Source organism: Petromyzon marinus, chromosome 1 (assembly GCF_048934315.1).
Source record: "Petromyzon marinus isolate PM22_M1 ecotype Great Lakes invasive population chromosome 1, UKy_Petmar_22M1.pri1.0, whole genome shotgun sequence".
Taxonomy (NCBI): Eukaryota; Metazoa; Chordata; class Hyperoartia; order Petromyzontiformes; family Petromyzontidae; genus Petromyzon; species Petromyzon marinus.
Window position 1 is genome coordinate 23,538,351 of NC_133667.1, and position 24,702 is coordinate 23,563,052.

The window sequence follows — 24,702 nt, forward strand, 5'->3', positions numbered from 1 at the left end:
GACTGCTACGGCGGAGCACTTGATCGTCATTTCAAAGTCTTTTTTTCTCACGAATGAACCTTCAAATTCGATCGGGCAGCTCTGAGGGACACGTGGCCTAGGTGTGCGTCTTGAGAGGTAAGGGCACCTAGTGCAGTTGGCTACCTATGGTGCGAAAGAAGTTCAACATACATACAAGAGCGATTGTTTTTTTTTTTTGGGGGGGGAGGGGTTTCGTTGCACGAGGCTTCTGGCCCTGAGTCTGTGAGTCTGTGCCAGGTTTGACTTCCAACCCTGGTCCGTGGTCCCTCTGCAGCTGGAGGACGTCGGGGAGACGATTGAGAAGCTCCGAGTTGGCCACAACAACGTGGGGATCAACTCGGGCTGGCACCTGGACCGTGTGGAGGTGCGGCGTCTGCTGCCCGATGGAAAGGTGAACCCTTGGAGTTTATTTACTGATTATTGCCATGAGGGATAATAAGGCAATGCGGGCTCTCATTTGATTTAGAAGTGAAGTTTTATCTTTTGTAAGTTTTTTTTAACAGTTCGACCATTATCAATATTTTTCCGTCCTCTGTGTAACGATGGGTTTGGAAAGCTAGTGAAATACTGTGTGTTTTTAATCATCATGAGCATCTTTCCTCATTGTATTTTAGTCCGGTTGTGCTTTTTAAACGGTGTGGAATTCCAAACCTCCATCTGGTTCCAAGTGCAACCGAACTCGTTTGCCTCTATGTGTGTGTCCACGCTCGCATTTCTGTGTGCCTTCATTTCTGTAAGTACATTTGCGCGCGCATGACAGCGAGTTCACATGCGCACGTGTGCGAGTGCGTGCCCCTGTGTGTGCCGACGTGTAGTGTTACGCGCGTGTATATGTGTATCAATATTGGGAGGAGTGGCGGTGCTGTGGTTAGCCTGCTGCGCCACCCGAGTTCAATTCCTGCTCACAAGTCAACATCGGTGACAGATATCTGAATGGGTCCTGGGCCTCCCCATGGTTGACTCAGCCTCAAATTAGTACCTGGCACAGTGTGTAAACATCAGCCCTGAGGAGATAAAAGGCTGGGCATAGTGTTGACCACCCACCCCCCTGTGTGCAGTGCCGGCCTTCAAAGGCGCTCGCTAGCAGCACTTGCCCCAGCAGTCTGTTACAGGCCAAACGGGGGAATCTTTGTCTTTGTCCCTCTTTTTCACGCACGTGCGTTATGGACACGTGTGCAGGGCTCGGAGACGGTGACATTCCCGTGCGGCCGATGGTTGGCGCGCTCGGAGGAGGACGGCGAGACGCTGCGCGAGCTCGTGCCGTGCGACGTGGAGCTGGAGCAGCTCCTCGGGGACGGCACACTGTCGCGCGACGAGTACGCCTTCGAGGACCCGCTCGATTGTGAGAGCGCGCGGGGGGGGGAGCCGCACTCACGCAGCACGTGCACGGTGCACGTGCTGCGCGTTACGTACACACGGAATGCTCCGCACGCGCCACACGTACCGCATGCGACTCACACACTGCACGTGCCACGCACGCCACACGTTACACGTACCGTAATATTTGGTAGTCGTGTTTTTATTCGATACGTTCTTGATCTTCATTTGCGCAAAATCAAACTCCATTCATATTTGTAGCATGTCCCCATATAGAATCCCCATTGAATACGATGCCCGTCTCCATGTTTGCAATTACTCCGGCAGGGGTGGGGAATCTTCTTTCTGCAAAGAGCCATTTGGATATTTATAACATCATTCGCGGTCCATACAAAATTAAATTTATGTTGCTATGAAAAAAAGCGCCTAGATTTATTGAATTTCGAGTCATGCGGTTGCCTTGGCAGGGCCAGACCAAATGATTTCTCGGGCTTTATACGGCCCACGGGCCGGACGTTCCCCACCCTGGCTTAGCGAGTCCTCTGATACGAGCCTCATCTGCCTGAGCCACTCGGCCACCTTGGCAGGGGTGCAGTATTGCCCCTCTCCCAGCATCCATGCATTGTCCACCAGTGTCCGTGTCCGTGTGTGTGTGCCTGCGTCCGCCCCACCCCGCACCCTGCATTGCCACCGCAGTGCGGACGTACAAGGTGAGTGTACACACGAGCGACGTGCGCGGAGCCGGGACAGACGCCAATGTCTTCCTCACCATCTACGGGGACCTGGGAGACACGGGCGAGCGCCGGCTCAGCAAGTCCGAGACCAACACTAACAAGTTTGAGCGAGGACAGGTGACGGCTGGCGCACGACTGATAACAATAGCACCGAGAGGCAATGATAACACTCAGGGCAGTTTTAGGGCAATTGTCACTGGTTTGCGGTTAAGGATTATAAGGTGCTAAAATGCGCCTTACATCAATAATAGGTAACTCATCACCATTGTCACCCTACTTCTATGCTCCCATATCTATGGCTCCCCGTCTTCAACAACCGACAATTTCCAGCACAGTGAAGTATTGGAAATAACTCTCATGTTCCACATGGGAGTGGAGAGACCTTCATCCAGTCGTGGCAGGACAGACGGCTGTGTCTATGTATATATAATATATTGTGAGCAACTTTGGTTCTCTGATACAGAAATGGTTTAAAGTGATGGCGTTCTGTCTGTCCAATAAAAAAAATTCGTTCGTGTTAAACACATCTGTATTTGATGAACATTGATTGGTCTACAGGGCACACAACTTAATATAGTCATGTGGCCTCACTCTGTGATATTATTGCAACTTGCATCCCAGTTGCTGGCAAGGGGAAGCAGTGGTCAGATTTGTTCATGTTTAAAAAATAATATTTTTTTACAACAAAAAACGGTGACAATTGCCCTCCTTTGTTCTTCTAAATTGTGGCAGCAAGGGACTACATTGGCATTGTTACATAAGCGAAAGATGAACAATTCATCACCGTATTCACGAGAAAATCATGATGATATACAGTGAGGGAAAAAAAGTATTTGATCCCCTGCTGATTTTGTACGTTTGCCTACTGACAAAGAAATGATCAATCTATAATTTTAATGGTAGGTTTATTTGAACAGTGAGAGACAGAATAACAACAAAATCCAGAAAACGCATGTCAAAAATGTTATACATTTATTTTAATTTTAATAAGGGAAATAAGTATTTGACCCCTCTGCAAAACATGACTTAGTAATTGGTGGCAAAACCCTTGTTGGCAATCACAGAGGTCAGACGTTTCTTGTAGTTGGCCACCAGGTTTGCACACATCTCAGGAGGGATTTTGTCCCACTCCTCTTTGCAGATCTTCTCCAAGTCATTAAGGTTTCGAGGCTGACGTTTGGCAACTCGAACCTTCAGCTCCCTCCACAAATTTTCTATGGGATTAAGGTCTGGAGACTGGCTAGGCCACTCCAGGACCTTAATGTGCTTCTTCATGAGCCACTCCTTTGTTGCCTTGGCCGTGTGTTTTGGGTCATTGTCATGCTGGAATACCCATCCACGACCCATAATTCAATGCCCTGGCTGAGGGAAGGAGGTTCTCACACAAGATTTGACGGTACATGGCCCCGTCCATCGTCCCTTTGATGCGGTGAAGTTGTCCTGTCCCCTTAGCAGAAAAACACCCCCAAAGCATAATGTTTCCACCTCCATGTTTGACAGTGGGGATGCTGTTCTTGGGGTCATAGGTAGCATTCCTCCTCCTCCAAACACGGCGAGTTGAGTTGATGGCAAAGAGCTCCATTTTGGTCTCATCTGACCACAACACTTTCACCCAGTTGTCCTCTGAATCATTCAGATGTTCATTGGCAAACTTCAGACGAGCATGTATATGTGCGTTCTTGAGCAGGGGGACCTTGCGGGCGCTGCAGGATTTCAGTCCTTCACGGCGTAGTGTGTTACCAATTGTTTTCTTGGCGACTATGGTCCCAGCTGCCTTGAGATCATTGACAAGATCCTCCCGTGTAGTTCTAGGCTGATTCCTCACCGCTTTCATGATCATTGCAACTCCACGAGGTGAGATCTTGCATGGATCCCCAGGCCGAGGGAGATTGACAGTTCTTTTGTGTTTCTTCCATTTGCGAATAATCGCACCAACTCTTGTCACCTTCTCACCAAGCTGCTTGGCAATGGTCTTGTAGCCCATTCCAGCCTTGTGTAGGTCTACAATCTTGTCCCTGACATCCTTGGAGAGCTCTTTGGTCTTGGCCATGATGGAGAGTTTGGAATCTGATTGATCGATTGCTTCTGTGGACAAGTGTCTTTTATACAGGTAACAAGCTGAGATTGGGAGCACTCCCTTTAAGAGTGTGCTCCTAATCTCAGCTCGTTACCTGCATAAAAGACACCTGGGAGCCAGAAATCTTTCTGATTGAGAGGGGGTCAAATACTTATTTCCCTCATTAATATGCAAATCAATTTATAAAATTTTTGACATGTGTTTTTCTGGATTTTGTTGTTGTTATTCTGTCTCTCACTGTTCAAATAAACCTACCATTAAAATTATAGACTGATAATTTCTTTGCCAGTGGGCAAACGTACAAAATCAGCAGGGGATCAAATACTTTTTTCCCCTCACTGTAGACCTTGTGTGTGCACGTGCGTGTGCATACGTGTACCTGACGTAACTTAAAGAGTGCTCTTAATTTAAATAGACGCTGTCTATCATGGGACCTTCTTTACCAGTGTCAAAATATAAGAATAGAATTTCCCCTTTATTCTGGCAACAAAACAGTTATGTTAAGATGTTAAAACACCAAACTGAAACCTTTTGCAGGGAATCATCTATGAATTAACCACAATACTGTCTCTGGTGTGGACCAATCAGTTTCAAAGACAATGCATATATTATCAGAGTATGTTTTTTGTTTGCATTCTGACCACAAGCACTGTGGTTAATGCAGACATGATTCCTTGTAAAAGGTTTCAGTTTGGTGTTTTAACATCTTAACACACCTGTTTTGTTGCCAGAAAAAAGGGGAAAACCGATTGATAGACGCTCTCTATGTCAAGTCTTCAGAAATTATCAGGTGCGCGCGGCCTGCGAAGACCTTAATCTTATTTGATCGGAGAGGACTAATAATCATGGAAGGGTAGACTGCGGTTGGTCACGCATAATAGAGTTTGAGAAATTCTCGTCTATCAGGTAATCTTTAAACAGGAATGTATTTGCCTCTTGGTCGAACTCAGTTTTTAACTCAGCCCGTGCGTATGAAACAACAATGAGGACACAGATCCGGTCGGTCTTTGGCAGCGGCTAAGCAAGCGCGATTGATAAAAATTGGTGCCGCTACGGACATAGTAATCAGACGCCGGGCCGGTCGTGCCGGCTTCTCCTCCCGGACCGCACCGCCCTGCCGCAGGTGGACAGGTTCACGCTGGAAGCCGTGGACCTGGGCACCATCTGCAAGATCCGCGTGCGGCACGACAACAGCATGCTGCACGCGGGCTGGCTGCTGGACCGCGTGGAGGTGCACGACGCGGAGGATGGTGCGGAGGACTCCATTGTGTTCCACTGCGAGCGCTGGCTGTCGCGCGAGCGCGAGGACGGCCTCATCGAGCGCGTGCTCTTCGCGAAGGTGCCGGGATTGGGTGGCGAGGCCACGCTTTGGGGCGTCCGACTCGCGAATGGATCCCCGGGGGGGGTTATTGGTTTGAGTACAAAAAGGATCCCTGAAATTCGCCAACCCCCCGCAATACTCCCCCCCCCCCAACCTCGTTGCAGATAAGAGGAGTTCTCCTTCACTATAATTAAATTAAACCGAAGCATCTACTAGCTACTGAGCTGACTATTCGTGCACGACTGTCTATTTAGAAGAAACTGTCAGCAGCACCCTCCGATTAGCCCGCACCTCCGATTAGCACGGTTGACTAAATACCGTGCGAAAGAAGTTCAACTTACAAACGACATAATCAGCATTTATGTCACCTTGTTAAAGGGAGCCATACGCAGACTCAAAAATACCAGGATTGTATTTCAAAATATTGTAGGTGCCTCTTGGCCACAATATAAACATGTTGGGCATGTCCAGACTCCCACGACGACCCACAGTGTCTACAGATGCCCAATAGTGAGTCGGGGGGAGGGGGTTGGGGAGCAGAGGGGGCGCAGACGGAGGAGTCTTGTCCATTGTAGAGACTGTCCACAAAGTCCCAAATACACTTTTGGGTCCACTTCACTCTTTGTTTTTTCCAGATGGAGTTAGGCTTAAGGTTAGGTTTGGACGGTGGATTGTGCTTCGGATCAGAACTCAGATGGCCTCTGCATTGCCCAGACCTTACAGCATAACTCTCCGGGGGTGGGAGGGGGGGGGGTTGGATCAGAGAAGTTGAAGTCAGCAAACAACCAGATGGTGATTTTAAACACGCTGTTTGTGACGCGCTTTGCCTCCTCACGACAGACGCGAAAAACTCGAGTGACCAAACACGGCTTGGGATTCAGAATGCCGTGACACTGACGGAATACACACACAGACATCCTTGAAATGTGGAGTTGAACAGCTACTGTAGAGTGTTGTGTAACATTGGGGACAGTCCGTCATAGACTTGAGCTAAAGTGTAGACATCAAAAAGCGTCTTCCTGCTCGGAGTTTGTCAGGTGGCTCATACCATGTTGATGTACCGACACAGCTACTTTCTTTCAAATGCAGGCAGCCAATCCGTGGTTAATAAACGATTAACATAATAATTTTCCCTTTAACCCAGGAAAGCATCCCTGAGTCTCGAGAGTATTTTTTGTTCAGGAGGATCCTGCATTATTAGGACGTTTGGTCGGTTTATTTCATAAGTGGTGTGTCCTGGAGGACGCTCACTCAACTGCTTGGAGAAACCCCATGCATATGAGGGACTAACACTCAAAGCTCCACGTAGATAGATTCCAGAATCCATTGCTATAATTCCATCTCCTGGCCAGCATGCACTTGAAGTCTGTGCCACCTGGTATTTTAGGGCAGGTCACTTCATCCAAGTGCTAACGAGGGTTTAATCTTGATTAGCTCCTGAAATCGGATAGACATTTGGGGGCATTCCGGATGGCTCGCTCGATTGAGCTGGGTTCTCAAGTTGATCGTTTCAGCACAAAAAAAAAAGACTCGTTTGGGTTTTTTCTACTTAATATTTCACATTCTGACGGTAGAAACTGAATAAAATGGTTTAATCGTCTAGCGACAAAGCACTCTTTACAGGATCATTTGTTGTTGGAAATGTGCCAGCTAAGTGTGAATAAGTGGCTTATTGAAGGGACTTCAAAAGTAGTTTTGTGACGTTATCTTCCGAAGGCAATTATCTGACGCGAGGTGATGGATTGCCTTCTGGAAAGTAATTTTATTATGCTGTATATACATGTAATTGTATTACTGTATAATAGAAACCAAATGCATCTCTCTGCTCAAATAAGCAATGGGGTGGTGTTACATCTCCTTTGTCATCCCTGGGCCAGTTGTGGAAAAGCCACATTCCTATGGCAGGGGTGACTATATCCGTTAGATAACCACTGTTGATGGCCCTCAAAGTGGGAAGTCAACATATGCCGGAAAATATAGTCTGCTGCAACCCCTGACCAGAATATGAATTTGTGACCCTTTAAGTTGTGAGTCAATATCCTTAACAGCAGCCTCTCCCCATCCCCCGGATGCCAAATTGCTAAACATGTCATGGCATAGAAATGCATTACATATCAGCATTGTGGTTGTTGCACCAACACTGGACATTGCTTAAGGCGTTTGCTCTTAATCTTGAACATGCAGGAATTGTGATACCCTGTTGTTTTGACCCTGTAACAAGGCTTGTATAACCATGCCTTGATTGCGGCATGCTTCAACTGAGCCCATCATGCTCTCTGGGTCAATACAATGTATATCGCTTTGCAGAATTCCAACAATGGTTATTTCCTGCCACCGTAATGTGGAGTTGCTACCACTGGCCGCCAATGGAAATGAGCTAAGGCCAATTCATAGTTGAGCATGGATTCACTTTGACTCCAGCTCTAACTGTGACAAGTCTGGAATCACCAAATATCCCCTTCCTGTTCTTCTGTTCAGGAAGTGACAATGTTTTAATCAGTATCTGCGTGTCTGTGGGCCCTCCCATGCTCCATTCTCCATTTCCACCCCCATGGCTCCCCTCTCTGCTCTAACCCCATGGCTCCCCTCCCCGCTCTTCTCCCATGGTAGGGCTATGCGGGCTCTCGCAATGACGCTGATGGTTTGGGGGATGATGACTCAAAGTCTCACGAGAGCGACAGGAGCGAGGAGGAAGAGGAGACCTCGTGCAAACGTCGCACTCGAAGCTCAGCCGGGAAGATGTGGGATCCCAGCAGTGAGTCTCAGGGAAACGGGAGGAAGCTTGGGGGAAAAAGCATTGTCAAAGGGGGTGACTCACGCCCCCCTCGCTTAACGATCACTGGCGATGGCAAGTTGAATTGGCAAAAATACAATTAATCTCGCCGTCTTTTTCATTGACAGACGACATGTTTTTATACAGCCATTGTTGACCAGGGTGCGACCATTAAGACGAAACCTTGGGTTTGAACCCAGGATGTTAATGATACCGGCTCGATCCTCTGACCTGGATTCACGAGGCTACATAAGAGTTACATATTCTTATGGTGGTGACCAGTGTCCCCACAAGACAATCACTGTCCCTAAAATTGGTACTTGTTTTATCAACCCTAGCCGGCCACCTCCTCCGGCCCTGTTACAAACATTTAATGTTTTAATCTTGATTTGAAGCTTTCGTGACTGCAGGAATCCACACTCTTTGATTCTTTCGGTAAAGTCACGTAGGTAGAAAAATAATACATCACGACGTTTCGATCGCAACACAAGCAATCGTCATCAGGTAATGTTTTATTTACTTTTTATTTACTTTACCGAAAGAACCAAAGAAGATGAATCCTTGCAGTCACGAAAGCTTTAAATCGAAATTTTATTTACTACTTTACCAGGAAAGGCCCACTGAACTATAGAGCTCTTTTTTCAGAAGTGACCTGGCCACAAATTATAGCCCTATAAAGTGGCGTATCATGTGGAGATATATAGCAGCCAAATACTCTAAACACATGATGTTAATTCTAAATGCGAAGTGAAAAACCGGAGGACCTGGAGAAAAATCTACGTGACCACGGGGAGAACATGCAAATTCCAAATATACGGGTGTCAGGATTGGGATCGAACCCACTACCTCCTGAATAGCGGGTGAAGTAGTTAACATCTAGCCACCGTGGCTCTACCCGCCCCACTGTGTCCCCCTCGTGCCGTGCATTTTGCAGTGATCCCGTACCACGTGGCGGTCACCACGGGCCCCAACCGTGACAACGGCACGTCGAGCCGCGGCTACGTGATCATGCGGGGCGCACGGAAGCAACGCACGCATCGCCTCTGGCTCGACTCCGCCGACGGGAGGCTGGGCTTCGCGCCCGACCGCGCGCAGAACTACCGCCTGGTGGGGCGCGACGTGGGCATGCTGCGCAGCGTGGAGGTGCGGACGCCGTTGGTGCCGGGCGCAACGTGGCACACGCCGATCAGACGCAGCGATGGTCGAGCACTTTCACTGATTCACTCCAGGCAGATGCTTGCTGGCGGTCAGTTTGCTAGATAAGGCCCACTGAGCTATAAAGCTCTTTTTCAGAAGTGACCTGGCCACACATGAAAGCTCAACGAAGTGGCTTATCACGTGGAAATCTATAGCAGCCAAATACTACGTATAAGCTTCTAACGCCACCAACCATGGTTACTGTTCACATGAACTTCACAGATTGATTCTTCCAACATGTTTCGGAACCACACTACTTGTCTCATTGCGCCTTTCCTTGAACTGTTCGACTTAGATTTCCTCCCCGCCGTCTCGTTTTGCCAAGTTCTTATAACTTTGCTCACTTAAATAAACCGTTGGTTTATTTCCACACTGGTTGCCTTACTAACTGCACAGCAAGATGCTCTGGTAACGACAAGGAAGGTTTTTTTTTTTTATATTAACGACAAGCAAAGAGCAACCACAAAACACGGGCCTTCCAGCAGCCGCACCACCACTCAGGTGTACTTCTGCGGTCGTCTGGAATGCTCTTCCGATATTAAGAAGCCACTGGAGCTATGCATTTTTAAATCGAAATCGAAAACTAATTTCTATAGAACTGGTTTTTGTGTTTAGTTTGTTGTCCTCCGCACCTCCGTACGGTGTAAAAGAAGTTCAGCATAGAAATATTCCACCCATAGTTTCCTAAAAAGCAAAGGAAAACTAACTCCACTCTTTTTAACATGATGTGCACATGGACATGTTCCATAGAACGTACTAACTCCTCTCCGTTACACTTTGAATAGTGCTGTTTGTTGCTGGCCACTTGAGGTTTTTGGCTTTCAGACCCTTTGCTCAGCAACTGTGATAAAAATAAAATAAAAACAATGCACATCAACATTTCTGATCCTCCCATGGAAGGATCATGTTGTCTGTATGTTGGACTCCCTCCAACTATTTAATAACAGACTACATTATTTAAAAAAAAACATCACTCCATTAATACGTAGCGAAACATAAGGCCCTGTGTTGCCATGGTGTATATACAGGCTGAAAACACTTCACCACGGCAATCACTAACATTGCCTTATCATTACTAAAGCCATGGGTAATGTAGGGGACAGTGAAAACAAGAATCGCAGTGGGTCATTTGCCCTGTAGAGATTTGGATTATGTGGAGAATGCAGGCGCTTGGGCAGGGCATTGTAGCGTTTTTAAGGACTGAGACTGGACATATTGTCCTTAGTTGAGCTTTCCAAGAATAACACTGATGGCATTAGTTGGGGAAAGACCTTGCACAGCTTTATCAGAGGTGTCGGTAGACAGTGAGGGTACAGAGATAGGGGCGCTGCGGTGGCGAGATGTTAACTACCTCACCTGGTGTACAGGAGGTCGTGGAATCGATCCCGACCCTGATGACGGCTGTATATCTGGAGTTTCCATGTACTCCCCGTGGTCGCGTGGATTTTTCTTTTGGTCGTCCGGTTTTCCCCTCGACGTTTAAAATCATGCATTTAGAGTATTTGGCTGCTATAAATATCCACGTGATAAGCCACTTTGTTGGGCTATCATTTGTGGCCAGATCCCTTCTGAAAAAGAGCTACGTAGCTCAATGGGCCTTACCTGGTAAAATAAAAAAATAGTTTAGTTCAAAGAATTGGGTGTATTTGGATAGTAATAAGCATAATGCAGGGGGTTGTGAGAATGTCATTAGAAGCATCGTGTGACCATAGATGGTTTCATATGGACGATAGAATCCACTTCAGTGTGAAGAGCTGGGTGAGGCAACGGCAACGTCTCTTTTAATATCAATAGTTGTGTCAGAAAGCCAAACTTTCACAAGGAAAATAGTAAAAAAAAAGCTTCTGAAATTTCAAATAGAGTTGCACTCAAACAAAGGCAGCAATCCATGGCAAAAAGGGGAAGCAACTTGGACATGCAGAATAAAGCAATATCTGAGGTTTAATCAAAAGTTCCAAGACTGATTTATATTTCTAAAATGTTGATGTCTTCATAAATGAAGTTGAACTGTTGTCTTCGATTGCAATAGAATGGTGTGATCGCGCACTACCAGTATCCAAACGACACCGTGTACCATTTTAGTTGTGCACGACAAGCCTGCACAGTACAACCATTACAATGACTTCCTATGGCTGAGGAATAACGGCATTGTGCCAGTGTGTGCCAGGCAAGGCCGTAATTATAATATATATTGGGGGAGGGGGGACATCCCCCCCCCCAATATCCAAATATGCTCAAAATGTCTCCCCCCCCCCCAATATATTGCTATAAAAATAATAATTGCTATGCTATGTAAATGAAAATAACAATTTGCTAAACCTTGGCCACAATATCTGGACTTGTTTTCATATAACAATGCATAGATTTCTGTTTACATGATTGTGGCTATGGTTGTACTTCATGGATCCCTAATCTCTGCCATTACATACATTGAAACAAGAAAAAACAGAGCAATGTAATACAATACACTCTTAGACATTATTGTAAAAAATAAATAAAAAGTCCATCCCATGTGTTAGTGAATTTTTAATATTTTAGGTAGGAAATGGCAAGAAATTAGTTTTCAAATTTAGATTTTTTTTTCTAGGTTGGGACTCCCAGACCCCCTGGGAGATGTGGTCCCCCCAATGTTGACTCCATAGCTGCGGCCTTGGTGCCAGGATCTCAATGCAAATGCTGAGAATGATCCAACTCTGCTCCAGGACATCATAACGATGACTGTGCATCAGCACACACCGTCCTTTGTGAGTGTCAGTTTTTGGCCAAAGCAGGGCCATCAAAGTCCTTGGCCACCCCTCAAACTCTCCTCAACTGGCACAGTTTTAAATCTTGCCCTGCTCTGAAAGGAAGGAGGTTTGATGATAATCCAACGTTTATTTCAAACACGAAAGCGATACTTTAGAGATTCGCAACAGAGGGTGGCCAGAGGCATTTGCAGAAGTCGTAGGAGCGCTCAGAAAAGTGTCTCAATGTAGAAAAAGTTGGCTGTGAATAAGATGGCTACCATCAGAGTGTTTAAGGAGAACGTCAAATAAAAATCAAGCCTCATACGTGTTATTAGGAAGAGGGGGTTGTGAAAATAAGGATGGATGTGTAGGATGGAGAAGGGCAGATTGCCAAGAGCTGCAGAGCAGTGGACACCCAGTAGCCCGTAACTGAGGGGAAGACGTAAAGTGATTTGTATATAAATAACGAAATAGATAGGCAATGTTTCCTTCATATATATGTCTCTCCACATGAACAATATAATAGTCTTCTTTAAAGTGAGGTGGTGGGAACAGTAAGAGCAGACATTAGAATACTTTGAAAATCGATGTGCTAAGGTGTGCTAAAGTTACGAGATTTGGCCGAAGGAAATAAAGTGATGGCTTGGTGTGCTGGCATCACTGAGACTGGCCATGATGACTACTTGCTCGTGATCAATCAGCATCACATCAGGAGTGAGCCTGAGCTAATTCACACTGTTGAGTTTTCTGTCCTACAAGGGTCTTGCTGTGGAATCTTTGGGCAGGTGTTTATGGTGAAAGGTATTAATAATTTCTGGCTGCATTGTGTTATAGGGCCTGTGTGGCCTATGCTTAGGAAATAAAATAAACAATCTCTTTCCACCAACACCAATACTGGCTGGTTCAGTCATCTCTTGAGTTTGTGCCACGTGACTTTAGATGCATGGAATACTGCTCAATGTGCTAATTTATCCTCACTCTTAGGAGCGTATGTATGTCGAACTTTTTTCTCACCATACGTAGCAAAGGGCCGTCCATAAATGATGTCACGCACCTAGGGGGGGGGGGTCAGACATTCGTTACGATGTGTGACGAGGGGGGGGGATTTGAGAAATGTGACGTCACATCAAAATGCGCAACTTTAAATAAATATAGACAACACGTTCTACTTAATTAAATATACTTTTAATACATGTTTTCTCCTACAACATCAGAGTGCAGCAGTCACATTAAATACGCACTACAATGACAATAGTTTAAAGCGATTTGAAGCATGTTTTGTTTGTTTTGGGGGGGGAGGCAGAGCTTTGTGACGTCATATTTGAGGGGGGGTCTGACTTTTTGTGACGCCGTATGACGAAGGGGGGGGGGGTCAAAAATCGTCAAAAATCGCGTGACGTCATTTATGGACGGCCCCCAAACCGTGCTAACCGGAGGTGCGAAACGGTGAAATTCGCCGGCTACTTTTGTTTACTAGAGACTTTGCAGTCTGCAGTGTTCACAGAAACATTAATCAGCAGCCGATGCTATCTTGATTTGCTTTTCTCAGCTATCAGAATGTTAGTGCTGAAGATTTTTAGATAAAAGGTTGCTAGGACAGCCTCTGCACTGACATTAACATTACTAAATAATGCGTGCATATTTTGGTGCATGCGCTGTGGTCAGAGGGGGTGGGGAGACTAACTCAGCTTTTCATTCCTCTCCAGCCAATAAAATAAACAAAAACGGGAGAGTTGTCGTCGGTGTAATGGCTAGCACACTGGACTTGCAATATTGTGGTTACCGGTTCAATCTCCCAGCGTGGTAGTTGAAACAATGGGACAGCGTTTTAAATCCTCCCACCTCTGTCGACCCGGCAGCATAAATAAACACACCAGAGTTAATCGTTCTACACGTCACGTGTGGTGAGGGTAAAGTGCGTGTCCGCCCATCTATTCGAATATACCTGGCGTGGATAACTACCTTCTATAGGTGCTCACTCTGGTGGAGGGATACTCTCACAGGGCTGCACCTTTGCCAACAGGAGAGTGTTCAGGCCCTGTCGCAGGAATTTGGATTTTGTTCTGGCTCAGGGCAGCCACCAGAGATAAGGGCTGCCCCATTACTCATTTGAGCAGGCAGACACTGACTCTAAGGGAGCTGATAAGCTACTCATGGCTGTGCCCTGTAAATCTTTTGTCCATCCATCCATCTGTCCGTCCAAGGACACTTCACATGTTTTCAGAAAAAAAAACCCTAAACCAAATGCGAAACAACTTAATACACTTCCTACCTGAGTAAACGGTTATATATTTATACATGTATGAAGATTAACGGCATGCTGCTTACCAGGGATATCCCGCATGCATTAGAACGCGTGTGTGTTGGTGTAAGAACACATGATCCACCTAGTGTGTGCGACCATACTTAAGGGAGTGGTGGCGCAGTGGATAGCGCACCGCGTTATGAATCTGGCAACGTGAGTTCAATTCCTGCTCGTGGCAAGTGAAAACAATTTTATCGGTTCTGGGGCCTCCCCGAGATCTGCTCAACCTTAAATGAGTCCCTGGTTGGGGTATGTAAACATCGGTAACAAGAAGACAAAGATGGCCAGGTATAGCGTTGGCCACTGATCCCCTTTATGCTTTTCTGGCCTTCATAGGCGCTTGCTAACAGCACTTGTCCAAAACAGTCTGTTCGAGCCTTTGCCGGGGATTTTTGTGTGTGCATGTTTCCACGCACACAGTTCTTTGTCAAGTCAAACCCCTTAATTAAATGTAGGCTTTCGTCACGGACTGGCTTTGCCGGATTGTTATATCATCATGAGCCCTGATCTCACTCACATCCTGCGATGTAACAATTCATCTACCTCCTACACGTGATCTGATCTCATCACTCCATGTCCTGTGTTATGGATGTCCTCCCGGCACACGTGTGTCCTCCTTTGGCTACCACTCTGATGTTAGCCTCAACCGCTGACGATATTGCGACACACCCTGCCCAAGCAACATTTTTCTTAACAGTCAATATGTTGTTTTTAACCTGGCGTATATTCTTTGCATGTCTCTCAGTGTCATTCCAAGTATTCCTCTCTCCATGCTTGCAGACACCATTTTGGTTGTTAATGTTCATCACATATAATTATATTAATAATCAGATCATTGCTTATCCACTGCTGATCAAGGCATCCCTAGGCCATGTGCGTCATGGGGTTGCTTGACCATACTTCACCACACCGGTCAGTGGGTTTGGTATATAAATGGAGTAGGACATCTGGTAATTTCTTCACCCAGCATCATCGTTCATTTCCTTGCTATGACTGCACAGCAACTAGATGTAACACTCTTGACTCTAGATGTGAAATCAAGCCGTGCTCTGCAGAGATAGGGTCGATGCAAGTATAGCTTGCAGTACATGTTTCACACACACTGCTGCAGAATTTGTCTCTCCACTGCATGTACCGCTGGTTTTATGACCCAAGAAATATTCCCATCCGAAGCAAAATAGTCCCATTGATACTTGTAAAATTTTGTGTTTTTGTTAATAAAACTCTTAATGCATGAAAACAGATGTTCCCAGAGTGGCCATAGCCACATCGTTATCAGGAACCTTTTGCTCTTTGCATTTCCAGTTCATCACTGTCAAGTGTCTTTGAAAGAATGCATTGTCTCACCCGAACGATCATGCAACTTCATCTGATATTCGCTAACGAAGGACTTGCCGAGGGTTTGGCAGGAATAGCATTACATTTGTCCCAGCCTGAATCTTTTAAGCTCCCATAATGATGATAATGACCCTTTGTTTCAAGTATTCCAAGATCTTCCTGGAAAATAGGCGTAACCACTGACAATGCATTTATATTTGTCCACGATGTGCATGCAGGGGTGGCACGGCTGTGATCACACTGCATTCTGAACCCCCACCACCTGAGTCTTATACCTCGGCCTTAGATTATCTGAGCTTGAGCAAAAAAAATAAAAGATTGTTTTGGTCTAATCATTATTCGCTGCTCCTCTCACTCGCAGAGGATCAGTGACTCGTTGGCCACGTGACCACAAACAAGTCAGCAAGCAAACCGATTGCTTTAATGAGCAATACAAACTGACAACATTCGATGTCTTTATCCTCATTCTATGTAAGCAAATAATGGATTTTTTGTCTACCTTTCCACGTGTTTTTCTTTTTATCTGTGCCACCCTTCCTCCAAATGAACCGAATAATTGAGAGTTGACTGTACGTTACCATTCGCTCTAACAGACTGCGTGCACGTTTTTTCATTTGTATTCCTGGCTGTTGAATTGCCTCCTTGGGCAGACAGAGCGCTCTAATTTGGGTGTCGCTGTTGTTTGATTGCTCTCGTCCACGCCCGCTCCTCCTGGGTCTCCCTGCCGCCGCGTTGACGGCGGCGGCGGCGGCGGCGGCGGCACCTCCCTGACCAGCTGGGCCATGACGGCGTCACCCCGGAGAGCTGCTGGTTCGTGGAGGAGTTCTCGCTGCTCGTGCCCACGCGGGGCCTGCGCTACGTCTTCCAGTGCCGCTGCTGGCTGGCCAAGGACCGCGGTGATGGCCTCACGGCGCGCGTCTTCAGCGTGCTGGACGCCGAGTGCATCTCGCTCACGCCCAAGGTGCTGCCTCGCCCCTAGCTAGCGAGGGGGTGGGGGGGGGGACATGTGGGGAGTGGGGTGCGCTGTAAAATATGAAAATATTTGTTTTGTCCCAAAACAAGAGAGTGCAAGGTTGCTACAAGTAGCGCACACGTGGTCGACCAGCCAAGGGCCCGGGTTCGTAGTGCAGCACGCGAACCCCTGCAAGACAGGACAATGTTCCCCCGTGACAGACTGTTGGGGCAAGTGCTGTTAGCGAGCACCTATGAAGGTCAGAACGGCACGCGAGTAGCCAGCACCACGCCCAGCCGCCTTTGTCTCCCTAGTGGCAATGTTTTTAGAAGTCGCACAACGTAGTAATTTGAGGCTGAGTCGACCTCGGTGAGGCCCAGAACCGGTTCAGATAATTGTCACTGGTGTTGGCCGTGAGCCAACAAGACCATGACCCTTTGCTTTTTAGGCATTCAATTATGCATTGATTAATCGATTAAAATATATTCCCACGTTCAAGATACAGGATACAAATTTGGGCATGAGAATAAATTATCGATGGTTTATAAAAATGATATGCAAATATTCCATCACCTTTCGGAAAGTTAAGCTGGCAAAATAACACAAATGGACGAAACTATACAGTGAAAAACAATGCAAATTAAATGGTGAAAACAAGACTACAAAAAGTGAAATTGTGAATGGAATTGTCGCCTCATGTATCTTAGTAGCAAGTTTGTGAGCACCTATTAAGGCTTGCATGATGCACAAGATCGTGGTGTGGTCAACACCTTGACTTTGTCTCCCCATCGCTGATGTTTACGCACACACTATGTCACGATCTAAGGCTGAGTCAACCTAGGGGAGGCTCACGATTGGTGCTCGTACCACTTCGCCACTATTTTATACTGTGGCCGGGAATTGAATTGATACTGCAGCGAACTAACCGGTGCGCCAATGCCCCCCACACTCAGACCCGTAATCAGGAGAATACTCGTTCTACTGCCTCTGTCACGACCATCCTCGTCATTTGTGCAGAGCTGGATTAAGGGAACTCGCCAATGCTTTGCCTCAGGAAGTGTTTGCTGCCTGTGGGGGAGGGTGGCCTGTGGTGAATGATTGTCACAGGCCTTGGTGCAAAGGAAGTTCTATTTTTTTCTGCAGGTTTAAGGCTTGCTCCGTGAGGCCCACATTCATACTTTTACTCACAGTTACGCTTTTCTGTAGCCGAATAAATATTATTATCATCAGCAGCAGCAGCATCATCATTATCATCAGCAGCATCATTGGCATCAGCAACAGCAACGTCATTATCATCAGCAGCATAATTATTATCACCATCAACATTAACAGCAGTATCATTAGCATCATCAACATCAGCGGCATAATTATCTTGATCATCAACAACAGGAGCAAAGTAATCAGCAGCATAATTATCACCAAGACCGGCAGCATCATGATCATCATCATATATCATTGTCATAATCATCATCATCAGAATTATCATCAGCATCATCAAATACCTGTAATTTAATACACTCTGTGGAAGAAAAAAAACACATTTAGGATAAAAGAAAATTCCCATTTCTGTCAATGACGCCACAAATGAGCCATGATTCCCTTGCGTGTTCGGATGGTTTATAGTTTATACTGCACAGGCTTCTCCATAACACTCTGCGGTCTAAGTATGAATACCGTGGTGAATATGAGCAGGATCTTTTATCCTGTTCTGCTCTCAAGATTTTAACTTTGTTTCACGACCCATCCTGTGTACACATCATTTCCACCGACCCCGGTATAAAACTGCGATTCATCCTCGCCTGACACGCGTCCTCTTTCGTCATCATTCCGCATTCCCGCTGATCGCCTGCTCGTGAATGTTCACTCCTCTGCATTGTCTCTTCCAGCAGAGGAAATTCAAAGTCAAAGAATCTCCCCCCCCCCCGCTCATATGAGCCCTTGGCAGGAGGGAGTGGAGGATTGCTCATTTGGCGTGGACAATATGCACGCAGCATCTGTGATAAAAGCTTCATAGCTCATTGGATTTCTCCGGGATAAATACATATTCAGATTCTGAAATCGATTAATCGATTTTCGTTATGGTTCACAATTTGGTCACGATAAGTTGAAGTGAAATTCGCAGACTTGGTGTGTGTGCGTGTGGGGGTAAAAAACAAATCCACTGTAAGGTCACGGAATAAGGGAGGGGGTGCCGTCGCACCCACCCCCTCCCTTTAATTAAATAAATAAATCGTGGTGCTTCCTTTGTGCGTGTTTGTCCGTGTCTCCATGTCTGTACGTGTATCTCCGTGTTCTCTATGCGTGTGTGCATCTCCATGTGTTCGTGCATCTCTGTGTGTGTGTGTATTTACTGTCTCTCTGCCTTTCTGTGTGTGTCTACGTGTCTCTGTGTGCATCTCCGTTGCTGTGTGTGTATCTATGTGTCTTTTGTCTTTGTGTACCTCTATGGCTGTGTTTTTGTGTATATCTCCGTGTCTCAGTGTGTGTGTGTATCTCTGTGGGGAGCGGTAGTGTAGTGGTTAGCGCGGTGCGCTAACTGGCGGCCTGAGTTCGATTCCCGCTCAAGGCCAACACCGGTGACAATTATTTGAACCGGTTATGGGCCTCCCCTAGGTCGACTCAGCCTCAAGTGAGTACTTAGTGTGGTGTGTAAACATCGCCATTAGGGAGACAAAGGCGGTCGGGCGGGGTGCTAGTCACCCACACCCTCGTGTACAATTCCGGCCTCGCTAACAGCTCTTTCCCCAACAATATGTGAAGTCTATACTGGGGATCTTTGTCTTTTGTATCTCTGTGGTTCTGTGCATTTATGTGTGTCTCCATGTCTGTTTGTGTACATCTCATGAAGGACGCGACTGGGCTCTTGGAGGCAGTCGCCCTCCAAAAACAATGGAGGGCAGAGGAGCAACGATCATATCAATGAGCAGAGCACTGGGTGGCTAAAACACAAAAAGTTGGCACAGTAGGGGACACAGCTGGTGCATCTGCCAGTCATCTCAGTCAACCCATGGCACCTGGGTCTGTTCCGCAACCTCCTGTCAGCAACGCTTTGACATTTCACATGGCTTGACAGTGCACCTGGCCTGGCACAATCACCGTAGTGACATCACCGCCACTTAGTGGCAAATGGTGGCCGTTGTTGTGTATATCTCTTTTTCACTGTGTGTGTGTCTCCATGTCTCTCTGGGTATCTCCGCAGGCCGATTGCTTGTGGTTGCTAGTGCCGCTTTTCCCCTGAGTCCAGCCCTAGAAGTGCCTGGTCTCGTACGTTTTAACAGCCATCTCCAATAATGTACAGATTTGATTCAAATTCACGATTTCCGTGACCGCCGTAACCCCCAGTGACAACATCGTAGCCTTGGTTATGATAGATACCCACGCTCATGATGCATGCATCAAATAATGCCCCTTGAGAATTAGTTGTTTTTAATCGGTATGTGTTGCATGTCATTGGGTCACGTAAACCCCGCAGCCACTAGAAGGTGCAGTAATCCCTGCGCTGTCAAAGAAAATAATCGATTGTTGAATCAAACAAGGCCCCAACATTGACAATTCATAAAACAATGAGGGGACGGGGAAGAGGTGGGCATGAGAGGGGGAGCACAGGGTGAATTGTAGGCACTTTTGATCCTTTGAAGGGACTTCTACATTGCTATGGTGAGGGCCAGTCTCCCCAACGGGCTCAGAATCAGAATCTTTATTTATACTGGAGGAATCCGATGAGCTATAAAGCTCTTTTTCACAGATGTCCAGTAGGGGCGGGTCAGTACGTCGCAACAACAAAAAAATACAAAAACACAACATGGCATAGGAAAGGTAAACAAATCACTTCAAAAATATATACAAATTAAACTATTTTTTTATCTTACCAGGTAAGGCCCACTGAGCTATTAGCTTCTTCAAAGCAACATGGCTACAAATGATAGCTTAACGAAATGGCTTCACGTGGAAATTTATAGCATCAAAATAATTTACGCAATACAGACGCATGTTTCGAAATGTGGCCGTTTGGCACGAGCTCTGTTGATTCCAACATGTACAGCTCAAATTGTCAACCCACTCATGGACGCGAGGGCCTCCCAATCCTGTGCGAGTCGTGGAGGTTATGTTGACCATACTTCACCACTTTGGTCAGTGTGGGTTGGTCAGTGTGGGTTGGTGAACGAGACATTGGAGCACACACTATTATAGTCTCACGATTCATTTTTGTGTACTGCCCTCTGCTGACATAACACAGCAACAGCCTATAATACCTGTTATTTTCAAGGTGGTCTCCCATCCAGGAAACGCCTAGCTGAATCTGAAGACTCTTCTCAGGATGGTCTGAGAAGAGCATTTGGATAATTGTCCAATTTCAGTTTTGTTTGCCATAAAATATATTGCCTGGAGAAAATCAGCAAAGGATGAGATACCACTCAACGCTCTACAAAGATGGATTCAAGAATCCAATGCTTCACTGCCATCTCCTGTCACCTAACAGCCCGAGCCAACAGCAGTCACCCATTCGTACAGGCTCAACCATCCTTATCTTGTGTTTAGTTTGTTGTCCTGTCACCCCACCTGCAATTAGCATGGTTGGCTACGTACGGGTGCGAAACAAGTTCAACATACGTACATACATCTTCTATCATGCGGGATGTGACGAGATTGTGCACATTCTGGTTTGACACGGTCGCGGTCGGATTTTCGTGGTTTCGCCGCCTCGATGCAGCACTGCTTTCCTGCCGCTCCTCATCCTCCTCCTCCTCATCCTCGTGTCCCTCGCGACGACAGGTGCTCTACGAGGTCGCCGTGGAGACGGCAGACGAGAGCGGTGCAGGCACGGACGCGCAGCTCTTCCTCACCGTGTTTGGAGTGCTGGGCGCCACCGAAGAAATGTCCCTGGACAAGAATGGAGACCGGTACTGGCTCCTACATCTCACCACCAAACCACATTTGCAGCAAGAGCAAGGCCTTTGCGATTCAGCCATCTCAATCCAGCAACTATACCTGTATGAGCAATTGCTTTTTTGTGTTTAGTTTGTTGTCCTTCCCCCGCACCTCTGATTAGCGAAGTTGGCTACGTATGGTGCGAAATAAGTTCAACATACATACAACAGCTTCCAGCGTGTTTTTTTTTCTGAAATCGATTAATCGATTTTAGTTATGGTTCACAATTTGGTCACGATAAGTTAAAGTGAAATTCACAGACGTGGCGTGTGTATGTGGGGGTATGATATGTGACCCATGTAATGTGCACATTCACGATCATCATAATCTCCTGCCGTAATCTATCCCACTCCTGGATGAAGGCCTCCTCAAGTCGTTGCCATCCCTCATGATCTCGCACGATCTGTTACACTCTTGCACATGGGCAGATCTCATTGCTCCATCTCCACGATGGATGTCCTCAGAGATTTGTCCTTTCCTTTGGCTGCTACTAAAGCCTATCTTGCCCAAACGACCGTCGTCTATTTGATCATTATTATTTATTCATATTCAACGTGATATCTCTAAATTTCCCTTTGCGCTCTTGTCGACATCTTTCTCCTTCTGTATCTCAGTGTACCTCCAAGCATGCACCCCCTGCACGCTTCCTTCTGCCTCTCTTCGCACACGTCTTCATTATGGCCTTCAGTAATAGCTCATTTTCCGTTGGTTGTTATAATCACGAAGCCATCAGAAAATCTGACAGTTAAAAACGATCAAACTATTTTTTTATAATCACCAGGCAGGCCCCACTGAGCTGTATAGCTCTTTTTCAGAAGCGACCTGGCCACAAATGATAGCCCAGTGAAGTGGCTTATCATGTGGACATTTATAGCAGCCACATACTCTAAATGCATGTTTCTAAATGTGGAGGGAAAAACCTGAGGACCCAGAGAAAAGGACACGCGAGCATGGGGAGAGAGACACCGCAAACTCCAAATATACAGCAGGCGTCAGGGTCGGGATTGAACCCACGACCTCCTGTATACCAGGCGAGGTAGTTAACATCTCGCTACCGTGGTACCAAATACATTTTAAAAAATATCTTCAAATGTCACCGTCAATAACTTTGAAGAGAGCGTATCTCCATGACTGACTCCCCTGGTGATTTGTATTTTGTTATTTTCTTAATGGAGTGGTTTTTTATAATTTGGCCTTATTTTGTGAGGATTTGGATCAATATATACATTTCCACTGAGTCAAATGCATGTTTATAATCTCAAAAATAAACGCATAATGCTATTTACTTACATTACTCTTTTCCAGAATCTTATTCACAGTGTGCATGCTTCTTTTTTTGTCAAGAAGCCCCCTTGCCTAAATCCAGTTTGGTCATGTGCTTGGCTGGCCTCTAAATTGTTCATTATTCTATTCCCATTGATCTTCGTGACGAATGTATGTACACGTGATAGGAATCTAATTGGTTTGTAACTCTTTCAGTCAGCTTTGTCTCCAGAAGACTGTTCGGGGCATTTAAGTATTTAATTCCTGTTAAAATATTGAATGAATAGGTGTGAACAGCTGGTTCTATTGATGATGCCCACGGTTATTCCATCTGATCCACGAGTTTTTTTCTTATTTTTATAATGCAAAGAACAGAAGTTGACTTCCTCAAGTGTGACATCTGGAACGTCCTCCTATTCATTTGATAATTGGCCTGATCTTTGTGCTATTTGATTTATTTTCTGTGGAGATCCGCATACAATTCCCGCACTAAGTTTAATATTCTGTCACATGTGCTATCGTGTGTTATGGTGCTCCATTACTAGGTGGGAATGTAGTCAAGGTGAGGTGGCTCATTTGGCAGGAAGAAGTAAAAAAACATTTTTAAAGTAGTGTTCTAAATATTGCATTTACAAAACATGAAAAGTATATTAAAACACCCATTCCTTCAACACAATAAATATACACAATTCTATTGTGCTGATGTTCACGTCTCCTTAAACTGGCGTTCATATCGAACTGCTGACACACAATGCTGGCTCATGTCTGATATCCTGGGCCCATTTACGCATTTATGGTGCCAAGACAGCTTCGATGCTAATGTGGGCCAGCTTGACCGTGGCTATGAAAACAATATCCCATAAGCCAAGGAGACTGGCATTTACATTATGAGACCTCCTTTGCCAGTAACAAGATATAGGAATAGGTTTTACCCTTTTAACTGGCACAAAAACTGACACCTTTATTCAAGGCATCATGTTTGCAATAACCACAACACAAGCAGTCAAAATGCAAACAAAAAAGACAACTCTGATAATAATATGCACTGTCCTTGAATTTGATTGGTCCACACCCGAGACAGCTTTTCTTAGAGCCTAGTCTCCATTGGTGTTGGACCAGAAGATGCCAGTTAAAAGGGTAAAACCTATTCCGAGACTGGCATTCATATCATATAATCCTCAATCCCTCTTTCTGCGCTAATAGCGTTTACCTGTAGGCTGAAAATAGGCAGTAAGTAGACAGCGCACTAATGACCCTTCCGTGGAGCAGAGATAGAAAGGTAGGAAATGTTTGGAGAAAAGTAAAATTTTATACTTCTCGTAAGGTCTTGTTGATAAACTAATGAAATAATATTTGATCAATGTATTATCTAAATGATAGTTATTAATAGCTGAATGATTTCCACCCCACGCCATGTTGGCCGTGGGAGCTGTGTCACCATACTTCACCACGATAATCAGCGCGGGTTGGTGAAGGGGGAAACCCAAGGACGAGTTCAGATATCAATCGCCACTAATGTTAGCCATGGGCAGAAATCAAACTCTATTCACCAGTTTCATCATGCATTGAGCTAATTTACTATATATAATTACGATAATATTCTTTTGGGTGGATATTTAAGGAAATCCTATGTAGGATTTCATTGTGTGAGGCCTTTATTTATATGGGTCAGAGCCCAATGAAATTGTCTCTTTTGAAAATGTAACAAATCACATTTTATCTTATTTTACGCACATCTGTAAGCTATCC

At 45.8% G+C, this 24,702-nt stretch overlaps 1 protein-coding gene across 1 annotated transcript in view; it reads left to right on the top strand.

Annotated features, from left to right (window-relative positions):
* The window catches only part of LOXHD1 (lipoxygenase homology PLAT domains 1), a 143,575-nt gene that overhangs the window by 95,625 nt on the left and 23,248 nt on the right, over nt 1–24,702 (top strand). The window contains exons 27-34 of the mRNA XM_032945637.2: nt 296–412; nt 1,201–1,363; nt 2,035–2,189; nt 5,273–5,488; nt 8,081–8,225; nt 9,178–9,386; nt 16,585–16,770; nt 21,535–21,662. Of these exons, the coding sequence (XP_032801528.1) occupies nt 296–412; nt 1,201–1,363; nt 2,035–2,189; nt 5,273–5,488; nt 8,081–8,225; nt 9,178–9,386; nt 16,585–16,770; nt 21,535–21,662 (1,319 nt within the window). The remainder of the gene's footprint in view (nt 1–295; nt 413–1,200; nt 1,364–2,034; nt 2,190–5,272; nt 5,489–8,080; nt 8,226–9,177; nt 9,387–16,584; nt 16,771–21,534; nt 21,663–24,702) is intronic.